This window comes from Halichoeres trimaculatus, unplaced genomic scaffold, assembly GCF_033239565.1.
Source record: "Halichoeres trimaculatus isolate MK-OKI-2021-1 unplaced genomic scaffold, fHalTri1.1 fHalTri1_scaffold_2, whole genome shotgun sequence".
Classification (NCBI taxonomy): domain Eukaryota; kingdom Metazoa; phylum Chordata; class Actinopteri; order Labriformes; family Labridae; genus Halichoeres; species Halichoeres trimaculatus.
In genome coordinates, this window is record NW_027437180.1 from 37,466,930 (window position 1) to 37,491,121 (window position 24,192).

Consider the following 24,192-nt stretch of genomic DNA (forward strand, 5'->3'; position numbering starts at 1 on the left):
GTCTAACGTCTAGTCTCGTAGCAATGCGGCACTCTCTCTCCTCTATCTGTCTCTCTCTAACCCCAACAGTCTCCTCAGATGTCTATCTAACATGAGTCTGGTTCTGTCCGAGGTTTCTGCCTGTTAAAGGGAAGTTTTTCCTCTCCATTGTAACTTGCTAAATGCTGCAAAGTCCTGTACTCATGGTGGATTAAGATAAGATCAGACTCCTTATCTTGTCTTGATGTTGGGTTTCTGCTAATAAAATTTATTAACATTTACGGGTCTAGACCTGTGAGTGTTTTTGTAAAGTGTCTTGAGATAATGTTTATTATGATTTGGGGCTATACAAATAAAGATTGATTGATTGATTGATTGTGATGTGATGCCTGCTGGGGGAGCTGTTACCTGTGTTTGTGGATGAGCGCGTTGAAGGCCATCCCGTCCCTCCAGCTGGTGGTGAAGTTGTGGATGTTCACGTTGGGATACCTGAGGACACAAACACCTGATTAAATCTCACATGGTGACGCGTCACTCTCTAGTCTCTTGATCTCGTTCTGTTTTTCTGATCTCCTCTATCGAAGTCTCACCCTGCAGTCTTCATCTGACACCAGAGCAGCAGAGCGTCTTTAGCTGATCTCTTCTCTTTGTTGTCTTCAGTCTCCACACTGATGTCCTGGATCTGGAGTCACAAACACAAACACAAAATTGTTTAATTTGCCCAGAAACAAGTTTTAAAAGCTCCTCAGAGATTTATATTTTTCTCAGAATCATCTCCATCTTCAGGTTTTGGTTTGAAAACACTTCCTGAAATCTGATTGATCAAGCTCAGGTTTCCAAAACTCTGATTGGACAAATCTCAGAGGGAGTGTGATCTGATTGGTCAGAGTCTCTCTCACACACACACACACACACACAGGAGAAAGGTCAAAGGTTAAGTCCTGGGCTGAGTTTCCATGGTGACAGTCTGCTGTAAGTCTCACGGACTTTAACCTGAGCAGAAAGTTGTCAGCCAATCAGAGGGGGTGTCTGTTAATGAGTGATTAAAAGGGGGCGGGGCTTGTGTTTAGAGTAGTAAAAACATAAATGTACAGATACTAATCTGAAACCTGAGATTGTAACACCTCAGAGTAATAAAGAGATAAATTTACTGGGGCGTTACAAAAAGACCTGCAGTTACATCCACCAACCACAGGGTGGCGTCTGGTTCTCTTTAGGAGCATTTAGAGTCAAATGCTGAGGAGTTAACACATCACTGTTTCAGGTTTTTAGATGTTTTCAGTCAGAGCTCAGAGTATGAAGGGAAGGACATCTCACAACCTGATTGGCTGACGGCTCAGTGACCTCACAGCCTCCTCACAGCTTCCTCCAATGACTGTTCATCCTACCTGGAAGCGGAGGATGATGGTCCAGATGAGGCCCAGCGTCAGACGGTGGTTCCCGTCCACGATGTCGTGTGAGCCCATGTTCTCCAGGTGGACCCGCTGCTCCTTCAGGAACTGCAGAGCCTTGTCCACGTTCTCCAGGCAGTGGATCCTCATGCGGCCCTTCGTGGGCTTCGGCTGGACCGGACCAGAAAGAAGAGAGAGGGCAGGTCAGAGGATGATTGGGCTGGGAGCAACGTCAAAGCTTGAAATAAAGAGGAAATACTGTCTGAGGGAGGATTTTCACAATAAAAGACCCTTTACAGTGCAGACACACTGATGTCCCTGAACGCAGCACAGGAAGGGGTGAGTGTCCTTGGTCCTTTAGAGGGGGGGGCTGCAGCTGGACCAGGGCCAGCTCAGTCTCTCTCTCTAACACACACACAAACACACACACACACACACACACACACACACACACTTTATCTGGTGAGGTCAGAGGGTCCAGCAGCTCAGTCTGGTTTAATGTTTGGAGAGGAAAACAGGAAGAAGGACACACCTGGAGCTGTTCTCACATCACACACACACACACACACACACACTCAGCAGTGGGCGGGGTCAGTCTCTGCAACATGGACGAAAGTTTGACACACTCTCCTTCACAAAAGGAAAGTTTTTGCCTGACTCTGTCTGAGGTTTAGAGGAATCAAAAAATGTGTGTGTGTGTGTGTGTGTGTGTGTGTGTGTACCAGTCTCTCTCCTGACAGGACCTCCAGCAGCTTGATGAGCATGCGTCCATCTCTCAGGTCCATGTAGAGGTCTGTGATCCTGCAGGAGACCCGGGACAGGTGGGAGTTCACCCACTTAGTGAAGGTCTTCTTCTGCACCGCCTCACGCTCATCTAGACACACACAGGAACACACACACACACACACAGGGACAGGGAGAGAGAAACACATGCACAGAGAGTCAGTCCAGAACAGTGGTGTGCACAAAGGGGGGGCAGGGGGGAGGTTGCCCGCGCTTAAGTGCACTTGTTAAGGCTAAATTGGCGCTCAAGTGCCCTCGTTAGAGCCAAAACATGCGCTACAGGGCTCTTTTTGGAGCCAAAGTGTGCGTTTTGGTCCCCTCCTGGCTTGCGAAACACACTGAACTCGCCCTCTAAAATATGATAATTTGCCCCCTTGGGTGGCAACGTCTGCTTTATGCATCTTTTTTTTGTCTTCTTTTGCCACTGACCCTCAAAAAGTCTGTAGACACCCCTGGTCCAGACAAACTGACTGTATGCTAACAGCTGTTAGCTTCATTAGCTTTATTTGTATGGGTTGTGACATCCCTCTGAACTTTATCTCCAACCTGCTGAGGTCAAAGGTCAGCGATTGCTGATATCAGTTTAAGCCATCTGGCAGGAAACACACACGGATTTCTTTCAAAATAAAAGCCCTTCTTCCCACACACTGGGGCAGAAACAGGAAGCTGGAGCCTGTTCCTCTGTCGCGTTCTCTGATTGGTGGGCTAGTGGTGGTGTGGTCTAAATTAAAACCTCCTTCACTAACAGTCTGACAGCAGCATGATGTCATCAGTCTGCATCAACCAATCAGAAACAGGCGCGGTCACATTCCTGGAGGATGACTTAAGCTGAGTTTCAGTCAGACTGTAACCTATCGTCCTGCTGGAAGCTTCAGACCAAAAACACGTGGACCAAATGGTTCAGGTGTCAAGATCTGGATGTGAACGTGATTCTGATCCTGGTTTTGACAGTTCTGGTCCGGACCGGGTCTTCAGAGCGGTCTCCCTGCACTCTGAGGGATGAAATCCTGTCACAGCAGATAAAGACTTTGGATCTTTTGCACTCTGTCACTCTGACAGAGATCGACCAATAAGAACTCATTTTTAGTTTAGGCTCCGCCCACATTCAGATCAACACTGGACAGAAATCTATGATCGACGGATAAAGATTTCATCCTGATTTGTTCAGAATTAAAACATGCAGAGATGTCATCATAACTGTCTCGTCTGTGACCTACAGAGCACGCCATCATCCGCCCCCCGTGACCTCTGACCCCTCGCTCCTCTTACCTTGCAGCTGTTTGAATCGACCCTCCAGCAGGTTGTAGTTCTGCTGCTGAGACGGGTCCACTGGCACCCACTCTGCCTCCATGCCGTCCGAACCCGAACAACAAGCCCGACAGATGGAAACTACAGCTCAGAGCAGAGCAAAGGCTGCTGGGTAAATAACCTCCAGATCAACCGTCTGAGAGCTCGGAGACGACGGGCCGAGAGGAAAATGCACAAGTCATAGTTTCACTCTGTACTCCATGAAAACCAAACACAGAAATGATCCGTTCTCAGCCAGCTTGTCCCAGACCAGGTCCAGGGATCAGAGGAAAAACTGATCAGGAACTCCTCGGACTGAAGCAGACCGAGGAATAAAAACCCTCAGAGAGTCGAAGATCTGCAGGCGAGGAAAAACCAACTGGACTAAAGACGCCCGCGTGTTTCAGGAGGAGAGAGAAAATAAAGTCCAGAGGTCAACGTGACGCTCGCAGGATGTGTGTGTGAGGGTGTGTGTGTGTGTGTGTGGCCCTGCCCAACGCTCCAATCATTCTTCTTCTGCTGAGGTTTCCTGCTCCCACTGATTGTTCTGTGTTTCCCTCCAGAACACACACACACACACACACACACACACACACACACACACACACACACACACACACACACACACACAGCCCTGCCCACTGCAAACAAGTGTCTGTGTGTGTGTGTGTGTGTGTGAGTGGATCCCACACTGACAGTTCCCAGGTTCCTGTGTGCACCTGAACGCCTCATGGAGTTTGATATTTGGGAGTTTCTGAGTTCAATGAATGAAAACATGTTTGATCATATGTGTGTGTGTTTGTTTGTTTGTTTGTTTGTTTGGGAGCACAGATCATCAGCCAATCAGGTAAGAGCTTGGGGATGATGTCATCACAGGGTGTGAAGAGGAGGGGGGAGATTTCCCTCCATTGTTTCTCCACATTCCTGACTGAAGGACAGGAAGTGAGAAACAAACATCCTGTGTGTGCTCTGACACACACACACACACACACACACACACACACACACACACACACACACTATCCCTCTCCCTCTGATTAAAGCAGTAATGGTTCCTCCTCCCTCCTCCTCCTCCTCCTCTCTGCTTTCAGAAACAGTTTGATTGACAGCTAAATGTTTCGCCCTCCACAGGAAGTGATGTCATGTGTGTGAGGTCACTTGATGATGAGAACAGTCTGCCGTTTGCTCGCTCTGCGCTCACTCTGCTGCCCTCCAGTGTTGGGTCTGATCATCACAGCTCCAAACAAAAGGAGCTCTGTTCCAGCAGAGAGGGAGAGCGGTGCATCATGGGAGATTCATGAAGCTCAGCCAGGAAGTGTTCCTGCTGCAGAGTCTGAGGGTCAGAGCGAGGTGGACTGATGAAGATCTGATACCAGGGTCAGTCTGGAACTGTGTACCCAGTGTTTAAAGGACCAGTCCCAACGTTTCTCCCCTGGATCTAAACCGCGGCAGCTGCAGAGGAAACCTCAGCAACAAACTTCAGGATGAATTTATATTTTTATATGTGTGTATGATTTGAGCAGACTGAGGGCGTGCTGGTGGTGTTGTGTCATCAGGGCGGGGCACGTACCTGCGAGCGCCTTGATGCGTGAGCGCTCGAAGAGGCGGGCCGAGCTGTTCTCATTGTCCCAGTCATCGTCCCAGCGGTTGTTGACCGTGTCGTTGCTGCTGTAGTGCTGCTGCAGCTCCATGTGGTCGAACTCGGCGGCCACTGTCGTCATCATGACCTCTCACCTCTGACACGCACCTCGATGTCAGCGGGGACTCGTCCACATCGACGGCTTCAGGCTGAGCCCTGAGGTCAGAAAGGAGGTCAAAGGGTTAGGATCAGGAAACTGATGCGGATCAGAGGCAGGATTAGGTTTCACCGTGACCTCAAAAAGTGAGCGAAGTAAGCGTGAGCAGCGTGGAAACGACAGCCAAGTGGCACAAGAGCTCGACGGACAAAACACCAAAAATAACAAGATTACAACCTCAAAATAGACAGTAAAACAAAAAAAAGTTAAAACTACAACAAAACCAAAAAAACAAAAAACAGCAAAAACAAAAATGGAAAAACTACAATGAAACCACAAAAAAACAACAAAAAAGCAAAAACACAGAACAGAAAAAAACAAAACAAAACCACAAAAACAGAACATAACCACAAAAACAACAAAACAGCAAAAACAAAAAAAGAAAAAACTACAACAAAACCACATGAACAACACAAAACCACAAAAATAGAACATAACCACAAAAACAACAAAACAGCAAAAACAAAAAAAGGAAAAAACTACAACAAAACCACAAAAACAACACAAAACCACAAAAACAACAAAACAGCAAAAACAAAAAAGGAAAAACTACAACAAAACCACAAAAAACAACAAAACAACAAAAATAAAAAACAGCAAAAACAAAAAAACAAAACTACAAAAACAAAACAACAAAACAAAGATCACCACTAAAACAACAGAAAAACAGTTCAACTTAAAACATAAAAAAACATAAAAAACAACAACAAAACAAACAACAATGAAAACTTAACAAACACCAACAAAAAAATACAAACAATATCAAACATCATAAAAAAACACAACTTATCCACAGGAAACGACAACAAAAAACAAAACCACCCTCTAAAAAGAACGACAGAACCTCCAACCAAATCAATTAAAAAAAAACAACAAAAACACAACAGCAACACCAAAACTTCTTCAGATTTCAGGGTTTGAGAAGAGTCACAGTAAACTTCAATTCCCAGAACACACTGCAGGAGGAGCTGTCCAATAGGAGAGCTAGGGTTAGATGACAGTGAGATTGATCAATGACCAACTTTAGATGTGTATCTAAAAAAAATAGTTTTGATTAAATTTAGAATTTTTAGTTTCTGTTCAGTTTTTGTTTTAACGGGCAGCAGAGGATCATGGGAGATGTAGTTCAGACAGATATTCTTTTATTATCATGGCATTTCATGAAAAACTCTCTGATGTGTTTTAGCATCTGTGTGTGTGTGTCCTGATGTGTGTGTGATGCCCTATGCTGAGCTCTGATTGGCTGATGGGTCACCTGACCTCAGCTAATGGAGAGAGTAAACAGCTCGATGCCATCAGAGTGATGGAGCAGCAGAGGAGCCGGTCCAGCACTCAGACTCTGAGCAGGCGTCCGCGGGGAATCTGACTCTGCCTCTAATGGAGCCACTTCCCAGAATCCTCTACTGGCTGATGGAAACAGATCTCTGATAACTCTGACAGGCAGGCGGTCAAAGGTCAGCGGTCAGGGAGGAAATAAACATTCAGATCAGAACGAAAACATGTTCAGAGTAAATCAGCTGATCGATCCTCTCTGCTCCTCAAACCGAGGAAAAACATCGTTCAGTGGAAACGTCTGAGGATAAAAATAGAAACAAGTTCCTCTGAACGCAGCCTGGGGGGGGGGGGGGGGGGGGGGCAGGAAGAGCCCCTCCCTCTCCCTGTGGACTCAGGCTGTTTGGGTTCAGATCGCTCCACATTCTTCAAACCTGACGACAAGATGGAGCCAAAAGCACCGTAACACCCTTACACACACACACACACACACATACATACCCCTTCCCAACTCCTGACTGACTCACCGCTGGAGACAGACTCTAGTGGACATTCAGGGAACTGCAGCAAATTTTGAGATGGAGCTCTAAGTTTCAAGCTCCTTCAGCGCTGATCTGTGTGTATATGTGTGTGTGTGTGTGTGTGTGTGTGTGTGTGTGTGTGTGTGTGTGTGTGTGTGTGTGTGTGTGTGTGTGTGTGTGTGTGTGTGCGTGTGTGTGTGTGTGTGTGTGTGTGTGTGTGTGTGTGTGTGTCTGAATACCAGCACAGCAGGGGGCATGTTTTGTTACACCCTCAGATACACTGCAAGGAGTGTACCTCTGGAATTTGGTGTGTGTGTGTGTGTGTGTGTGTGTGTGTGTGTGTGTGTGTGTGTGTGTGTGTGTGTGTGTGTGTGTGTGTGTGTGCTGCTGGGGGTGTTGTTGAACAAATGGCTGTGACTCTAAAATATCCTCAAACATTCCTCAGAGCCTGACAGTCACAGCTGAGGAACCACTCCACACACACACTCACACACACACACACACACACACACACACATACAAGACAAGCAGCAGGTGTGTGTCACCTGTCTCTAAACAGCAGCTGTTTCACAGGACTCACACACACACACACACACACACACACACACACACACACACACACACACACACACACACACACACACCAAGATGTCAGGAATGTCTCTGTTCAGCATGTTGATCCAAACTTTGAACAGAAACTCAGACGACGAGCTGAGGCTGAGACTTTTTAGAGAAGCTGATACAGTTTTCAATCTGAGACTGACGTGTTTTAAACCAAGAGTCACATTTTTCAACTTGATGTTAGCATGTTTAGATTTTATACTAACATGTTTTAATCTGAAGGCTAACGCCTGAAACTAGGTGCGAATTTGCGTCAAGATTACATACAAAGTCAATGCAAAGACAGGTTTAGACGCCAATTTGCCCTGGACAGTGCGTTGGATGTGTTTGTGCGGCACGTTTAGGGCATCAGACGACTCTACGCCCGAGTTTTAAATATTGAACTTTAGCCACCTGCTCTGACTCCAACCCCGCTGGAAGATGGAGGAGAAAACAATCTGTGCGGTGTGTCATCATCCAGAGTTATAGGATACGACGTGTGTACTCTACAGAGACCAGAAAAAAAGCAGCAGACTTGGGTGAAAGTCTCTGAGGAGACAGGTTTTGAAGGTAAGTTCTGTAAACATTAGTTTCCAGCTGGATTTGCCTGCACGGGTCATCACTGAGTCCAACTGTGTTTCCCTCAGTGGAGTTTTGAGCCTGATAGAGAGGAGGAAGGAGCGGGGCAGGGGCAGAGCCAGGGAAAAGATGGAAGTTCTCTGTGCTCCTCTCTTTCCTCCACCCCTTCATTATCCCCAGGGAGACCTCCGGGAACATGGGTCGGGGGGTCAGGGGGTGGAGGATGAGGTGAGGAGAGGCAGCAGGCCTTGATTGTGATCTCCAAAGCTTTCACACACTCTCCTGTCATGCTTTTGAAACCACAGCTCATTGTTTTTCAGATGCTCTTTTGGGCTTTCCGTCTTTAAATGAACGAGCTCTCTACTCCACCTGCACAGTGGCGTGGGTCAGCCCCCCAGCTCGTCAAAATAGACCAGTGTCCACCAGCGGCGCAATTCAATTTGCCAATTTGCGTCCAGTGTGGCCGTGGTGTTACTGGCGGTCACTCAAACCCAGAACTACAGAAAACTAGGTCTGGGTGAAAAAAAAACTCCCAGAATACCTTTCACCTGGATCTGAGTGTGTTTACTGAGCAGAGATCACAACACACAGCGAGAGGCAAAGACACACGAATGATCAGAGAGGCTGAAAGGACCAGATCCAGCACACAGACCATTGATCGGGACCAGGAGAAGAATGACCTCACTCCATCCAGAGCAGAGAGCAGGGTGGAGTTAATGGATTTACACACACACACACACACACACACACACACACACACACACACACACACACACACACACACACACACACACACAAAGTCATTTCCTGGTTAACTGACCCCACCCTGCATCACAGCAGCTCCATCACACTGATCACAGACACTGAACAGACTCCAACACACACACACACACACACACACACACACCACACACACACCCACACACACGCACACACACACACACACACACACACACACACACACAGTAACTGATACAGTTTAAAGGGACAGTTCATCATCTCTGTTCATCCTCTCCAAACAGAACCTTCACACAGATGCAATAAACACCATGCTAACATTAGCCCCAGCTTAGCTTAGCTTAGCATCTGCCTAGCACACCCCTCAGTTTACCTGGAACAGGGCCGGTTCCCAGACTCTTCTGATCATCATCCTGTAGTATAATCCTGACTTAACCAAAGACCCAAAGAGAGTACTGCTCCCAGCAGAGAGACCTGGATCTGCCTCAGGGTCCAGATCCAGAGTCTGAACCAGATGGACTGGTTCTGAGACTCAGAGGAGTTTTACTGGGGGCTGAAAGAGCAGTTCAAACCCTCTCAGGTGAGGAAGCAGAGCGTGATGGGAACTCTGTACTCAGGGGGTGGAGTCATCACAGCTCATTAGTTATTAAGGTGAGGAGTTTGACCAATCAGAGGCCGGCTCAGCTGATTGACAGCTGGGCCTATGGCCCCGTTAACGAAACAGACTGTGACATCACAGAGACCACATCCATTCATTATACAGGACCACGGTCTGGACTAGTCCATGTTTCAGAGACCGTTTGTTGTGGTTTATGAAAATAAGGATTGACTGAGGGCTGAAGTGGACTTAGTCCTGACTCTGTGGTCCAGACTGACTCTCTTATTCTTGATTATTATTGTGAATCCAGGTGAGTCCATAGCCCCGTTTCCAGTAGGGATGGGTACCAAATTAGGGAGTGGAAGAGTAAGTGATTTTCCATGCTGGACATGAACACAGCAGTGCAAGGTTATATATTAAAGAGTAAATATGTTAAATGGAGACAAAAAAATAGATTTTATTATTACACAATTTTTCAATTTTTACGACACAAACACCAAAATGGTCCAGGCATCTGTACCGTACCATTTCAGATGTTAAAGGGACCCACCCCAAGTTTCCACCAAGCCGTCCGGTATGGATTAGTAGTTTCGTGAAGGTCGGATCAGTTTCCACTGCAAACTGTGCCCTTCTTGGTAGGCGGCGTGTAAGCCGGATCCTGATAGCCCCCACACAGTGTACCGCTCTGATAAATCCATCAAAGAAGAAAAACGCGACGCAGTAAATAAAGAGCGTTAAGGAAGACATCCAGCAACTCGTCTTCTTTGTGATTGGCATGTGACCCTTTGTGTGCCACCAGGAGAAATACAGCAACTGCTGTCACACAGGAAGTGACCTTTCTTTCCACCAATCAACAGACTGCAGTGTTTCTAGCTCCACCCTCTGGGGGTCGGATCGGTTTAGTCTGGAACCCCAAAAGAAGGGTACCAGAAAGTGGGATGGTACCAAGCGGCAACCTCTGGTCTGGGAATATGAGACAATGTGGAAGTGCTAAAATCTGCTGTTTTTAGAGTGTTCGCTTGAGGCTGGCTCCGGAAGTAGCAGAGGTCACATACACACCAAGCCCAAAAAAAGCTGTTTTCAAAGCAGAAATTAACCATATTTACAGCCTGGTTCAAAAAACGTCTCCTGTCTGAGTCGCTAATTTCACTATCGGCACACACTGTACGGGGGGTGATTTTTTTTCTAACGCGGCTGTTCAGAGGATTTTAAGATTGCAAGCTCTCCCAATCAGAGGTACAGCTCAGGGTCACGTGACCGACAGGCGCCCTATAGCTGTAGGCGAAGCCCTTGCCACTACTAATATGGCCGCTATAGCCGATCTGCTTCATTTTCCGTTTCAGAAACAGACGGGTGACGTCGGCGAGACTACGTCCATGTTTTATACAGTCTATGGACGGTACGGGTCGGCAGTTGGGGGACCTGTCTTGGGATTAGTCAATGGTAACACCACAAAATGTGTGCCGTACCAAGAAGGGCATGGTTGGCTGTGGAAATGCAAACAAGATCAGGCTTGACTAATCCCATCCGTACCAAACTGTACTGATCCAAATCGGACCACTTGGTGGAAACAGGGCTTTTATTTGAATTAATCTCCATCGTCAGGAAGCTCTTCACTCTGAATCATCTTTAGCAGAAATCTGACGTACACCCAGACGTCGTCATCAGTGCATCAGGGATACAAAGCAGTAACTAGCAACCCTATCCGACCCCCTCTCCGATCATGACACAGCACGATCCGAGCACTTCTTCATGTCTCTGAGCTGAGTGTGTGTTGAAATAAACTAATAAAATGTGTAAATGAAAGCTATCAGTGAGATTTTCAGGCCTGACTTAGGTGCTATTTTGTCCCTTTTGGCTCACCATAGATCAGCCTCTGCAGTGTCTTCCTGTTTCCTGCTGGAAAAGAACCCCACCCTCCACACCCTGATGGTGTAAACTCTCAGAGGGCTCAGCTGACGGGTCAGAGGAACCTGCTCTTGAGTCAAACTGAGCGAAGCATGGCGGCGCAGATAACCAAAGGGTAGATTGATGTGATTATTGATCATAACTGTTGTTAATTATCTGTGTTATCATGACGTGGTGGTCAGTGTGTCTGATCTTTGTTTCCTGTAACCCTGAACCAAAGCTCGGAGACGACCTTCATATTGATTCTTCCTCCCCGCAGGAAGTCCACAGACTCTCTCTCCATCCTGTTCACTAATGTGTTCTCCTCAGACTCAGACTAGATCACCAGAGAGCTCCTCCTGACCAACACACACACACACACACACACACACACACACACACATACACACAAAATAAGAACCTGACTCTACATTAAAGCAGAAACCATCAGTCTGTCAGAGCTGGACTCTACAGGATGTGGTCCAGACGGTCCAGAGGAGGTCCCTTTAAAGACCCTAAACATGAGAAGATGAGAACATTAAGAGCCAGGAGGAAGAAGGGTCTGTGACTCTCAGAGGTCTTTACTGAACTCAAACATCTTCCTCTGATCATCAACAAACACAGAGAGTAAACACAGGAAGTGTCTGTAAACACGCCGCAGGCTGTTTACTCGTCCTGTAGAGACCCTCAGACTCAGAGAGACTCAGAGAGACTCAGAGAGACTCAGAGAGACTCAGAGAGACTCAGGGTTTGGGAACATCGACAGCCCCTGAGAAACAACACTCAGTAAACTCTAACTGGATCTTTAGAGGGCTGTGAGGACTCAAAGGACTCCGAGGTCTGGGATCACCCCCTTTCATGAGAATAAAAACTCAGACTGACGGGACACAGATCGTTACACCAAAACTAACATAGTTCACAGCTGTGGACAGCGCCACCTGTCTGTACAGTGAGGCCAGTCATCGCTCACGACCACTACGGGACACGGTGATCACCAAGAAGAAAGACTCAAAGTAGGCGGAGCTTTGATGGCGGTTATCAAGGGGGTGTTTTAGAATAAAAGTTGGTGATTGCTTCTCTTCTTGTGCCCCCCTAACTTGTGGAGTTCCTCAAGGCTCTGTTCTTGGTCCCATCCTCGTCTCCCTCGGCATATCCTACCATCTGTACGCAGACGACACTCAGCTTTACCTGCCAATAAAGAAAAGCGATGGCAGCTCTCTTAAACGTCTGCTCAACACTTCAACTCAGTTGTAAAATGTATTTTTCATCACCTCAGGCTTTTATTGGATTAAATCAGTTTTATCTTTTAACGACTTTGAGCGGGTAATTCATGCTTTTATTTCTACACGACTAAGCTACTGTAATGCTCTCTACGTTGGTGTAAATCAGGCTTCTTTCATGCGCTTACAGTTAGTCCAAAATGCATGAACACATCACCCTGATCCTGGAGTCCCTCCACTGGCTTCCTGTTCATTTTAGGATTCATTTTAAAATGTTATCATTTGTTTTTAAATCTTTTCAAGGATCAGCACCTCAGTACATCTCCGACCTTTTAAATATTTACACTCCCTCGCGGCCCCTAAGGTCTGCTGATCACTTTCACCTCGTGGTCCCAAAAACTTGTTTAAAGACCCGAGGTGATCGAGCCTTTTTGGTGGTGGCTCCCAAATTATGGAATGATCTGCTGCTCAAAATAAAAACATCCCCCACCCTAACGACTTTTAAATCGCATCTAAAACTCACTTTTATTCTTTGGCTTTCAATTCAGCATGAGAGTTGTGTGATCCATGTCATTTTATGTCTTTTATGGTCTTAACCCCTTTGTTTTTTTTATTCATGACTCTTGTTTGTTTTAATGTGTTATTTTAATTGATTTTATTTCTTTAATTGATATTCTTATGTTATTTTAACTGTGCAGCACTTTGGTAAATTTAAATGTTTTTTAAAATATAAATAAAGTGGATAGGATTATCAACATTAAAGAACTGAAACATGACGACACAGAGATTGAACGTCTGGATGTTCAGACTGAGCATGTGCAGCGTTTCAAACCTCAACATATCTCTAACAGATCTTCCGACTGATGAGGTCATCACATAAGGATCTCCTGACTAGTTTATGACACATAGGAGGGATGCAGCCTCAAATGCCAAGGTCTACCCATCGCTCCATGACTGACAGGAGGGGGTTTGTGGAGCAGGGGGCTTATAGCTCCGTTTCCACCAAGTGGTTCAGTTCAGTTTGTCTCCGTACCCCAAATAACCGACCCGTACCGTCCCACTTTTGGCTACTCTTCTGTTGGGGTGCCAGACTAAACCAATACGACCCCAGAAGGTGAAGTAGAAACTGGAGCTGAAACGATTCCTCGAATAACTTGAGGTACTCGATTACAAAAAATGACAGAGGAATTTTCTCCGCCTCGAGGAATCGTTTAGTTTTTAAAAAGATCAAAGAGTGGCATTTCAAATAGAGCTGACGCCATATTTAGAGAGTTTTCAGACCCCTCAAGCCACCTCTTTGTCAAAATAGCGACTAGCAACAAATCTAGCTTTTTTTTTGGAGTTTGGAGACTGATATGAAAGCATGTATTGATCTGCATCAGCTGCTCGTATCTCATATCTCATCAGATCGCACGGAACTTGGAATTTATCACCCAAAGATTTGAAAAACAACTGCTCTTTAACTTAAAAATGTGTTTTATTCGATTACTCCCTTAATCGATGGAATTTTCAGTAGAATACTCGAAAACTAAAATATTCAATAGCTGCAGCCCTAGTAGAAACACTGTGGTCCTTTGATTGGTGGAAAGAATGGTCACTTCCTGTGTGTTATATTTCTCCTGGTGGCACACAGCCTTCTGATTGTTCTTTGTAACAAAGAGCCACATGCCAATCACAAAGAAGACAAACTGCTGGATGTCTGCCTTTGTTGATTTTTGTTTACTGTGTCGTGTTTTTCTTCTTCGTTGGATTTATTAGGGAGATACACTGTGCCACACCGTCTACCTAGCTGTGGAAACACAAATAGGATCAGGCTTTACGGATCCGACCCGTACCACCAAACTGTACCGATCCATACCTGACCACTTGGTGGAAACAGATTTTAAAGAGACAGAAGCAGAGGCTGAAATAAGGGTTTTCTAAAACGCCACAGAGAGAAAAATGAGATTTATTTGAACTGTAAATGATGTAAAGACGCTACAAGGGACACTAGAGGGACAGGATAAAGACTTTAAAAAGCACAGTGCCCCCTATTTAATAGTTCACAGTATGACACCAAAACTGCTTTATATAAGAACATGTCTATTAAATCTGATCTCTTAATTTCTCTACAGCAATTCAGATTCTTTTCTTTAGAAAATTAAGGTTTGGTCTTCAGAAAGTGAGGCTAATAAAGGGTGGTGGAGTGGGTTATAATGAGGATCCATCGAATGAACAGTGTTCACTGTGGGCAGGACGAAATATCACCACAACAAGATACTGAGTCACCGTGCAGTCATCATATCTGTGGGTCTTAATATTCATATCATCATCTGATACAGCTCTCTGAAAACACCTAAACTCATCACTACAGCATGACTCCTCATGGTGGCGCTAACAGCATTAGCCCAGCACGTTAGCTTCCATGCTCTCTGGTCTTCAGATAACAGATACCCTGATGTCTGAGGATGAAGGTGAGCATTCGTCATAGAGTAGATGGCATGTTGTTGTTGTTGTTGTTGTTGTTGTTGTTGTTGTGATGGACTTCCTGTCTGACCCTCAGACTCTCTACTCTGTGGAGCTAAAGGTTCCTGTTCCACCGAGTACTGAATGTTCTATGATGGTTCTCATGAGCTCTGGACCTGAATATAAACCAGGTCCCTGATCCATTTGCCCCCTTAGCCCAGTTAGCTCTGATGTGGACTCAGCAGGAATTTGGGATTAGTGGACCTTGTGAAATCTTGGTGTTCTTATTGTTCTGTTCAGTGTGTCTGATCCTGTTTATGGACTGAATCAGACCAGATCCTGATTCAGTGCGTGTGTGTGTCTGTGTGTGTGTGTATTCAAGGGGATTAGACCCGACCCGGGCCCCCTCCCAAGCTGGATCCGGGCCTGCATGACAATACAACGAACCTACATTAGAGTTCTGTGGAGGAGGAACCAAACAGAACCTGTGTGTGTGTGTGTGTGTGTGTGTGTGTGTGTGTGTGTGTGTGTGTGTGTGTGTGTGTGTGTGTGTGTGTGTGTGTGTAAGTGTGTGTGTCCTGAAGAAGCTCCTGACACTAAATCTTGTATTTAGGGGTCTCTGAGGCCTGCAGAGTCCGGCTCCTCAGACCTCCACTCTGTGTTTTTTCTCCCGGTGCCCGTCACTCTGCAGGCCGGCCTATGGAGCCTCCTGCGCGGACACATCCCGCTCAATCTACCGCTGAATATAAAGCTGCGAATTTTCCTGGAGGAGTGTGAGTTCTGCTGTTTATTGTCTGAACACACACACACACACACACACAAACACACACACACACACACACACCTCCTCCTCCTCCTCCTCCCGCGGCCACGCCTGTTTTTGCGCCCATGCATGGCGCACCGTTATTATCCTCCATCCTCCGGCCCAGACTAATGGCTGCCGGCGGGGCGGGGGGACGAGCGGCGGACATGCGGGCTGAGGCGACCCGCAGCTCCGCTACAGAGGGCGGGTCGGGCCGGGAGAGAGGACCGGGCCTCAGGGAAGATTTTCTGCTCCGGACCGGACCAGAAGAGTCCGATCCGCGCAGACTGAACCGAGTCCGCTCCGACATGAAGCGAAGTTTGCGGAGGATCCGAGCCTCAGTGTTTCCCTCCGCAGCTCCAATCACAGCCAGCGGAACAACAGAGACCCGCAGAGCCCTGCAGAGACCCGCAGAGAGGAAGAGAAAGGCGCTTACCTGCTCAGAAGGTCACAGAGAGTCCCCAAACTTCAGCTCAGACCAAGCGGAGTCCGCAAACTGCATCCGACACGGAGCGACAGACCGAGAGAGAGACAGACAGACAGGAGGGAGGGAGCTGCTGCTGCTGCCGCTGCTGCTGCAGGGAATGACGGGAAAGAATCCGCACTGCCCCCCTCCTCATCACCCCTCCTCCTCCTCCTCCTCCTCCTCCTCATCACCCCTCCTCCCTCTCCTCCTCCTCCTCAGTCTGCATCTCAGGATGTCTTCAGTGGAACATTTTTCCTTGTTAATCTCCGAATTTGTGTTTGTTTGACTTTGTGATGTATTCAAGGACAATCTGAAACCTCAGCTCCATCTCTTTAAGAGCCTCTTTAGCGCCCCCTAAGGGCTGCAGGCTGCAGTACAAACCCCGTCCTGATGATTAGAGTGAAATCAGTGAACTGAGGAGACCGGTTTGAACAATTTGTTCTGAAGGTGCTGCAGGTGGAGGTCAAAGGTCACTAAAACCTCCAGGGTTCACGACTTATCACCGTGTGACATCTCGTATAACTCCACACACTTTCAACCTGACTTGACATGACTCACACCCTTCCACTCAGTTTGGCTCCACCTGCCGCTTCTCGACCATCCATTGTAACTTGACTCAGACAAAATCCTTCCACCAGACTTGACCTGATCTCACTCATTTAGTCCCAAGTTTCTTTGACTTGAAGGAACTCAACCAGACTCGAGCCAACTTATCAAACTAGACCCAAGTTAACTCATCTTCATTGACTTGTCTGATCCTAGTCATTGTCATATATCTTGACCTGACTTGAGGTGACAAGAACTACATCTAATAAAACCAGACTTGACCTGTTTCTACTAAAGATAACTTGACTTTACGCAAGTCACACATCTAGACTCCACCAGGGTAGACCTGACAGTATGACTGACTTGAAGGGACTTGACTGGACTTCCTCTATTAATTATCCCTCGTCTTGACTTGTCTAAAGATGACTTGATCCTCTAAACTTGAACTTGAAGTCACTCCACCTGTCTCCATTTGACTTGCCCTGAGTTAACTCATCAAGTCTCTTGGACGTGTCTAGACCCAATCTGTTCAACTCTGTCCAACGTGTCTCTTGGACTCCTCCAATTGACACTTTCTTGACAAGGGCAGAGTAGACTCGACAGTTCGACTCAACGATACTTGACTAGACTTCTACACATGGTCACCACATCTTGACTTGTCCTGAGTTGACTCGTCAGGTCTATTGGACTTGTCTAGACCTAGTCTGTTCAACTCTGTCCAATGTGTCTCTTTGACTCCTCCAACAGCAACTTTCTCAAATGTCTTGACAAGTCCCCATCTGACTTATCCAGACTTGACAAGTCCCCATCTGACTTATCCAGACTCGATGGAGGATCATATTGCGTCTGATATGACCAGTTTTGACAAAGGCAGAGTAGACTCCACAGATCGACTCAACGGTATTCAACTAGACTTCTACACATGTTCACCACATCTTTATTTGCCCTGAGTTGACTCATCAAGTCTCTTGGACTTGTCTAGACCTAGTCTGTTCAACTCTGTCACAACATGTCTTATTGACTCCTCCAATTGCAACTTTCTTGACGAGGGCAGAGTAGACTCGACAGTTTGACTCGACGGTACTTGACAAGACTTCTCCACATGGTCACCCCATCTTGACTTGTCCTGAGTTGACCCATCAAGTCTCTCTGACTTAATCTGTTTTACTCTATCCAACCCAACGTGTCTTCGTCTTAGACACCACTCCTCCTGTGGCCACTTTCTTGACAAGTCTCAGCTGGAGATAAACTGGCTCCGCCCATGTCACCTGACATGTTGGTTTGTCCTGTCTTCCTTTGCTGGACTCGGTCCGACTTGACGACTTGTAACTTGGACTGAAGTGACTCTAAGTGACTTGACGGTTGCTGTCCTTCCAACTTGTCTGGACCTGTTTGTTAAAGAGCACTGAAGAGGCCACTTAAGGACTCGTTCATGGTCCAGACAGATAGGATGAGAACAGGAAGTGATGTCACATGTTGGGTGTGCCACCCCCCTACAGCAGTCAGTGCTCATTAATAATTAACGAGCTTAATGGAGCTGCAGCTGTTTCCTCTCAGCAGCTGTCGGAGGAGAAGCTCTCAGATGTTGTGATGCTGTTTACTCCACGAGACGGTTTAATGCTCAGCGCTGTGACAGCCGCTGAGGCTCATGGGAAATGTAGTTCTTAATGTTGAACCGAGTGAAATGAGGGATAAATGATGGAACAGGAGAGTCAAAGAGAGGACACTTCCTGTCCCCAGCTGCTCTCTGATTGGTTGATACAGAAGTGTGTTAACCAGGAGATATTGTGTAGTTGTAGTTGTGTAAAGTGGTGTAGAGTGGTGTGTGCAGAGCCCCGTCAGCACCGAGCCCATCCAGCTGATGGAGCTCCTTAACGAGGTCTGATGGAAACACTGAGGCCTAACGAGTGCTCTGATTGGATGGACTCTCTCTGAGTGAATCAAGAGCTCAGGTTACGTACCTGAGAGCTCTGGAGCTGTCAGAGAGATGCTACACACCCATCCATCTTTCAAATGTGGAGGATGGAGGAGACAACACACACACACACACACACTTGAACACGGGTCATACTGGAAACACTGAAGTCAACAAGGAACAGAAACAGACACCAAACAGACTGAAAGGGAAACTTTTATTAAACTGAGATAAATAATAAAGCGAGGGAAAGAAAGACAGACGTAGAACAGAGGAGACGAGCCGTCAGAAGTCCAACCACTCGTTCATGTAGATACAGTTAGACGGCGAGATCTCTCCTCCTTCATGGCAGTCATCGAACACCTGAGGAGGCAGAGGAGGACAGAGAGTCAGAGATGAACAAACACAACCAATCAAACACTCCGTTAAAAGATGAGTCTAAAACACGTGTGTGTTACCGGGCAGAGTCCACACGGCGTCCTGACCAGGCCCGTGGGCTGCAGGATTGGGTTCACGCCGCGGTACAGCTTCATCTGTCCATCCACGCTTCCCACCGTCCCCTCCTTGGCCGCGATGATCGTCATCTCCACCTTCCCGTCGTAAATCAGCGTGTTCAGGATGGTCTCGATGTCGTCCATGGACAGGTCCACCTGCACACGCACACACAAACACGCACACACATGAATTCATACATGACATGAGGGGTTGGTAACAGGCGTGTGATGTCATAAGGGGTGGGGCTTTAGGAGGTCTCACCTTGCTGATCCCCAGCTCACAGATGTATTTCCAGACTTCATGAGAGGTGGCGAAGGAGCTGTTCCTCTGGACCATAGGACTCTGTTTGCTGTCCCTCGCGGCTTCAGCCTGCACACACACACACACACACACACACACACACACACACACACACACACACACACACACACACACACACACACACACACACACACGCGCACACACACACACACACACACACACACACACACACACACACACACACAGAGAGGGTCTAAATGCAAAAACACTTCCTGTGATGGAGGGATTACTATTGTGACTACCACAGGCTGACTCAGACTCTGCTGCCCCCTGCTGGTCACTTCTCAATCTGCTCAGTCTGGATGTTGGAGGATTTTCACACCATCAGATTCTGGTTTTATCAACGTCCACGCAGTGTCCTGACTCTCTGGTAGCTCAGCTTGTGAATCCTTGGCCTGTCCGACTTCATAAACAGGAATAATTACCGGGGATCAGGGCTTGACATTAAAACCGTCACTCCTAATAGCCACTTTGGTGGGTTGAATTATTTAATTGTAGTTTTCTGAAACGGCATCTGGAATACTAAACCCATTGCAGTATGAGACTAAAACACTCCAACTCCCATGAGCACTGCCTGCACACAGTGTTTACTCATTGGTCCATTCGCAAAGTCTTGTGCTGACAGGCGCCCAGACGCGCTCGTCTCCAGTCTACATCTTGGACACCGTGACAGCTCCCGGTGTTTAGCGCCTGATAACGTGGTTTAAAACTTCACTTACGTCTTTTTTTCTCTCTCTTTTGTAAACAGATTTCAGGGTTTAAGTCACAAACTAGCTCAAAACTCCCGTAACTTTTTGAAAGTGAGGACATTCACTGATCTTACCAGCAACACTCAACCAGAACAGGAGGAGAGGGAGAAACCTGTCACTGATATGAAGAGCTGTAGGAATAACACCTCCTAATAAACAAACATTTATCGAAGTTGTACATAAAAAGTTCACCCTGGAAATACTGTAAACAAACCACATCATTCCAAATAAATAAAACTTATGGTCCAGTGTGCATTATATCTGTTGTTTTCCTCTTCATGACGCATTTTTTGTCTGATACGACCTCAAAAAGATATGTGATTAAACTCCAGAGTGACTTACAGTCCAGAAAGTATGGTACTTATTTATTACTGAAAAATGACTGTTGTAAATAAATATCAAAGCAGACAGTGTTTCTTGCTATTTTTTCAGTTAAGTTTTTATTTTTTCAATTAATCTTCAACCTTCACAACTTTCATTAAATGCAATAATAAACTCCTCTTTTTCTTTGTTTTAATAGTCTGCATATTTTCATATTGAAGGAGCACAACCGTTTCAGAGCTGAATACCTGATTTTGTCGTCTTTATTTGAGTGTGCTCAGGGGTCATTTACATTAAAAAAGGTTGTAAATCTATTTCAAGTAAACTTTATCATATCATCATCTGCTTTAATCATATTAAACATATTTATCCAATAACAGAATTGTGGCTAGTGAAAATTCTGAGTGGCTAGTAACTCTGGGAAACCACTTGCCACAGTGGCAGGTGAGCTAAAGGGTTAACCTCAAGCCCTGCTGGGGATGCCCCAAAAATTCAGCCACCAAAGATTTTACACGCCTCAAAAGTGCTTTTTCTGTTTCGACTGAAAGACTTTATCACCGAAAAACACGTCTGAAACAGAACATTATGATGACACAAACAAAAACTGCAGCTAGCAAGCTCCTGTTTGGGTAAAGGCCAACGGATGGATACTGAGAAGCTGCTCAGAGACGGAGAAGCGTGTCAGCAGAGTTCAACACGTGAGCACACACACAGGCAAGCACGCTCCGTATATCAGACGGAGAGTCAGGAAAAGTAATAACACAACCACCACAAGAGATGGATGGTAAGAATTTTCACCTCGTGCACCCCTAAAAATTGCTACATGTGTGTGTGTGTTTACCTTGCCCTGCAGGAACTTGAAGCACTGCTGGTTCAGCACTTCCACAAACTCAGACTCAAAGTCCTGGTCGCTGTACCAAGCGCCGCCCGTCACCGAGCGGTCAGGCTGCAGGTTGTACAGCATGTACACCTTCTTCTTCGACGCCTGTAAAACATGACGAACAGGTGAGAGTCAGAGCGGGACACCTGGGACGTGCACAGGTCAGCTGATCAGATGTGGACTCACCGCCACAGACTTGACGGCTTTGATCAGCTTCTTGCTCTCCAGGTTCTTCAGGATCTTGTTGATCTCAGTCAGAGGGAGGTTGCTCTTGAAGCGGATGTCTCTGCTCCAGATACCTGCACAGGTGGAAACAGTCACTCAGAGACAGACAGGTGGTCCTGTTCACAGTCTGAGGCCTCAAACACCAAGGTCTGACCATAGCCCCTCCCCCCTGACAGGCCTCCAGAGGGCTGACCAATCAGAGTGAAGGGAGTTTGTGGAGACTTAAAGAGACAGCAGCTAAAGACAGAGTCTGAGATACAGGTTTTCTAAAACAGCGGAGAGAGAACGGTAGAGACGTTTTGAGCTGTAAACTTTGCCGTTTGAACGGGGCCTTAATTAAGTTTCGGTTTCTCTTCTCTCTCACTTCTCCTGAAAAACTGTCTCCAACAGAGAGCGAAGAAGACGAGAGTGAAGTTTTGTTTCTCTTAATCACGTAACAGAAATATAAAAAATATTTGCTGCTGCCCGAGTTCAGAGACTGTGACCCTGAGCTGACCCGGCTCAGTGACTTCAAACCTCCTGAGCTGGACTTGATAATCTTCTCTGAGGATACCCAGGTGTTGTGCTGCAGTTTGTTACCTTTGTTTCCTGCGTCCTCGATGACCTGATAGACCAGCTTCTCCTGGTTATCCGAGCCCTTCATCTTACTGAAACATGAGAGAAAGAAGGTCACCTGAGAGTCTTCACACAGGGGCTAAGATTCATCAGTCAGCATGCTGGGCTGTGGTAGCAGGAGTGTTCCTGCAGGGGGCGCCTGTCAGGTGTGTGTACCTGGTGCTCTGTGAGTCCTTCATCCTGTACAGAAGACCTGAGCTGTTCCTCATCAGGTCCAGCTGACCCTGGAAGAGACAGGTTCAGACCACATGACATCATCAATAAGTCATCAATCGCTCTGACCAATCAGGACAGAGGAGCAGCAGTGACATCATCAGACTGACCAGTGACAGCAGCTTGTTGATGGCCATGGCTCTCTGCTGCGGCTCCAAGTGAGGCATGTCGTTCTGGATCACCTGGTCTGTGATGCCGTGAGGAAACTGCTGACACAGCTCTCTGATCCTACACACACACACACACACACACACACACACACACACACACACACACACACACACACAGTGTTAGATCTTGAATGCTGATCAATGTCAGGTACAGCCTGCATCCAGTTCTGACCAGCACAGACTTTACTGTGTCAGAAAACTACGGAAAGAGAGAAGGGCCACATGTGGGAAAAAGGAGGTCTTGGTTTAACCTTCAGAATTTTTTTCCTTTTTTGAAATATTTAGAAATATGAAGATTGAATTTTAACCTCAACAGACAGATGAAGGGATTGACCAACATTTGACTCACAGACCAACTGTTTGGTTTTTTTTCAGACATGAAGCCAGAGTTAGCAAAGGTTTCATCAGCCTGTTGAGCTCTGAGCTGGAGGATCACTTAAAATATACAAACTCTTTGTAATCTTTCACAAAAATTTGTTATTAAACACTCTAACTAAATCATAATAACTTTTAAAAAAAGACTGGGTTTATTATTTTCTGCACCAAATCCCTAAATCCATCTCAGCAATGGAGCATGTAAACCAAACTCCATTTGAATAATCACGATAAAAATTTAACTTCACCGTTTGTCATTAGAAAAGATCCAAGAAACACGACTTAAGGTGTTTTCTGAATCTGTAGGATAAAATCTAAAGTTCGGCTTTAAGATTATAAATCTAAGAGGAGCTATAACCATAATACATCTTTGATAAAGATTAGATCCCGTCCTCTCTTTGGGATCTAGCCTCTCTGTAGACAGCTGTAGCGAGCAGGAACTGATCATGTGTTGGTGTAATAAAGATCCGTATCTGAAGGCAAGCTTAATATTACCTAAATACATCATTTAATCAGACCTGTGACCCTGCTCTGTCTGAAGATAACAGGAAACATTAAAGTGGTGAGAATCTGAACGGGGTTTGGTTCAGCGGACCGACCTGTTCTCCACCTCCGCGGGGTCAGGCAGGCTGCTCTCCGTCTTCACCTTCACCTCCGTCATCTCTTAAGGCTTACACTCCACTCTCTGATGCTTGTAATACTCTATTATGTCAGTAAATACTGCTTTTACCCGAATCTACACAGCTAGTGTTATTGTGCAGGCGTGCTACATCAGGGGTCCTGAAAAGTTCGCTGTCGACGGGAGTGACCTGAAAACCGCCTGATTAAAAAAAGGAAGAAATAAACGATAAAAAAGGGAAAAAAAAATCTCCTTTGACTCTACTCTACTTTATATTCTTGTTTTTTTTTTTTTTTTTTTTACATTAAAACGTTTTTATATGTTAGATATATTTTATTAGATTAAAAAACAAGCAGTTTTTTTTGTATAATTATCAATGATCTT

General features: G+C 46.2%; 2 protein-coding genes across 2 annotated transcripts in view; both read right to left on the reverse strand.

Annotated features, from left to right (window-relative positions):
- LOC141805666 (spectrin beta chain, non-erythrocytic 1-like) overlaps positions 1–16,489 on the reverse strand; it is a 34,638-nt gene extending 18,149 nt beyond the window's left edge. Inside the window, exons 1-6 of the mRNA XM_074690824.1 lie at positions 16,335–16,489; positions 5,011–5,235; positions 2,093–2,244; positions 1,368–1,541; positions 570–661; positions 388–468 (exon numbers count right to left, since the gene is read on the reverse strand). Of these exons, the coding sequence (XP_074546925.1) occupies positions 388–468; positions 570–661; positions 1,368–1,541; positions 2,093–2,244; positions 5,011–5,164 (653 nt within the window). The 5' untranslated portion in view covers positions 5,165–5,235; positions 16,335–16,489. The remainder of the gene's footprint in view (positions 1–387; positions 469–569; positions 662–1,367; positions 1,542–2,092; positions 2,245–5,010; positions 5,236–16,334) is intronic.
- A 2,546-nt stretch (positions 16,490–19,035) lies between these two features.
- On the reverse strand, positions 19,036–24,015 carry polr3f (polymerase (RNA) III (DNA directed) polypeptide F). The gene is made up of 9 exons (XM_074690838.1): positions 23,789–24,015; positions 22,755–22,872; positions 22,588–22,655; positions 22,396–22,463; positions 21,778–21,890; positions 21,553–21,696; positions 19,582–19,689; positions 19,284–19,475; positions 19,036–19,188 (listed from the first exon to the last, which is right to left on the reverse strand). The coding sequence occupies exons 1-9, from the start codon at positions 23,848–23,850 to the stop codon at positions 19,111–19,113; spliced, it is 951 nt and encodes a 316-aa protein (XP_074546939.1). The 5' UTR covers positions 23,851–24,015; the 3' UTR covers positions 19,036–19,110.
- Between the last annotated feature and the right edge of the window lie 177 nt (positions 24,016–24,192).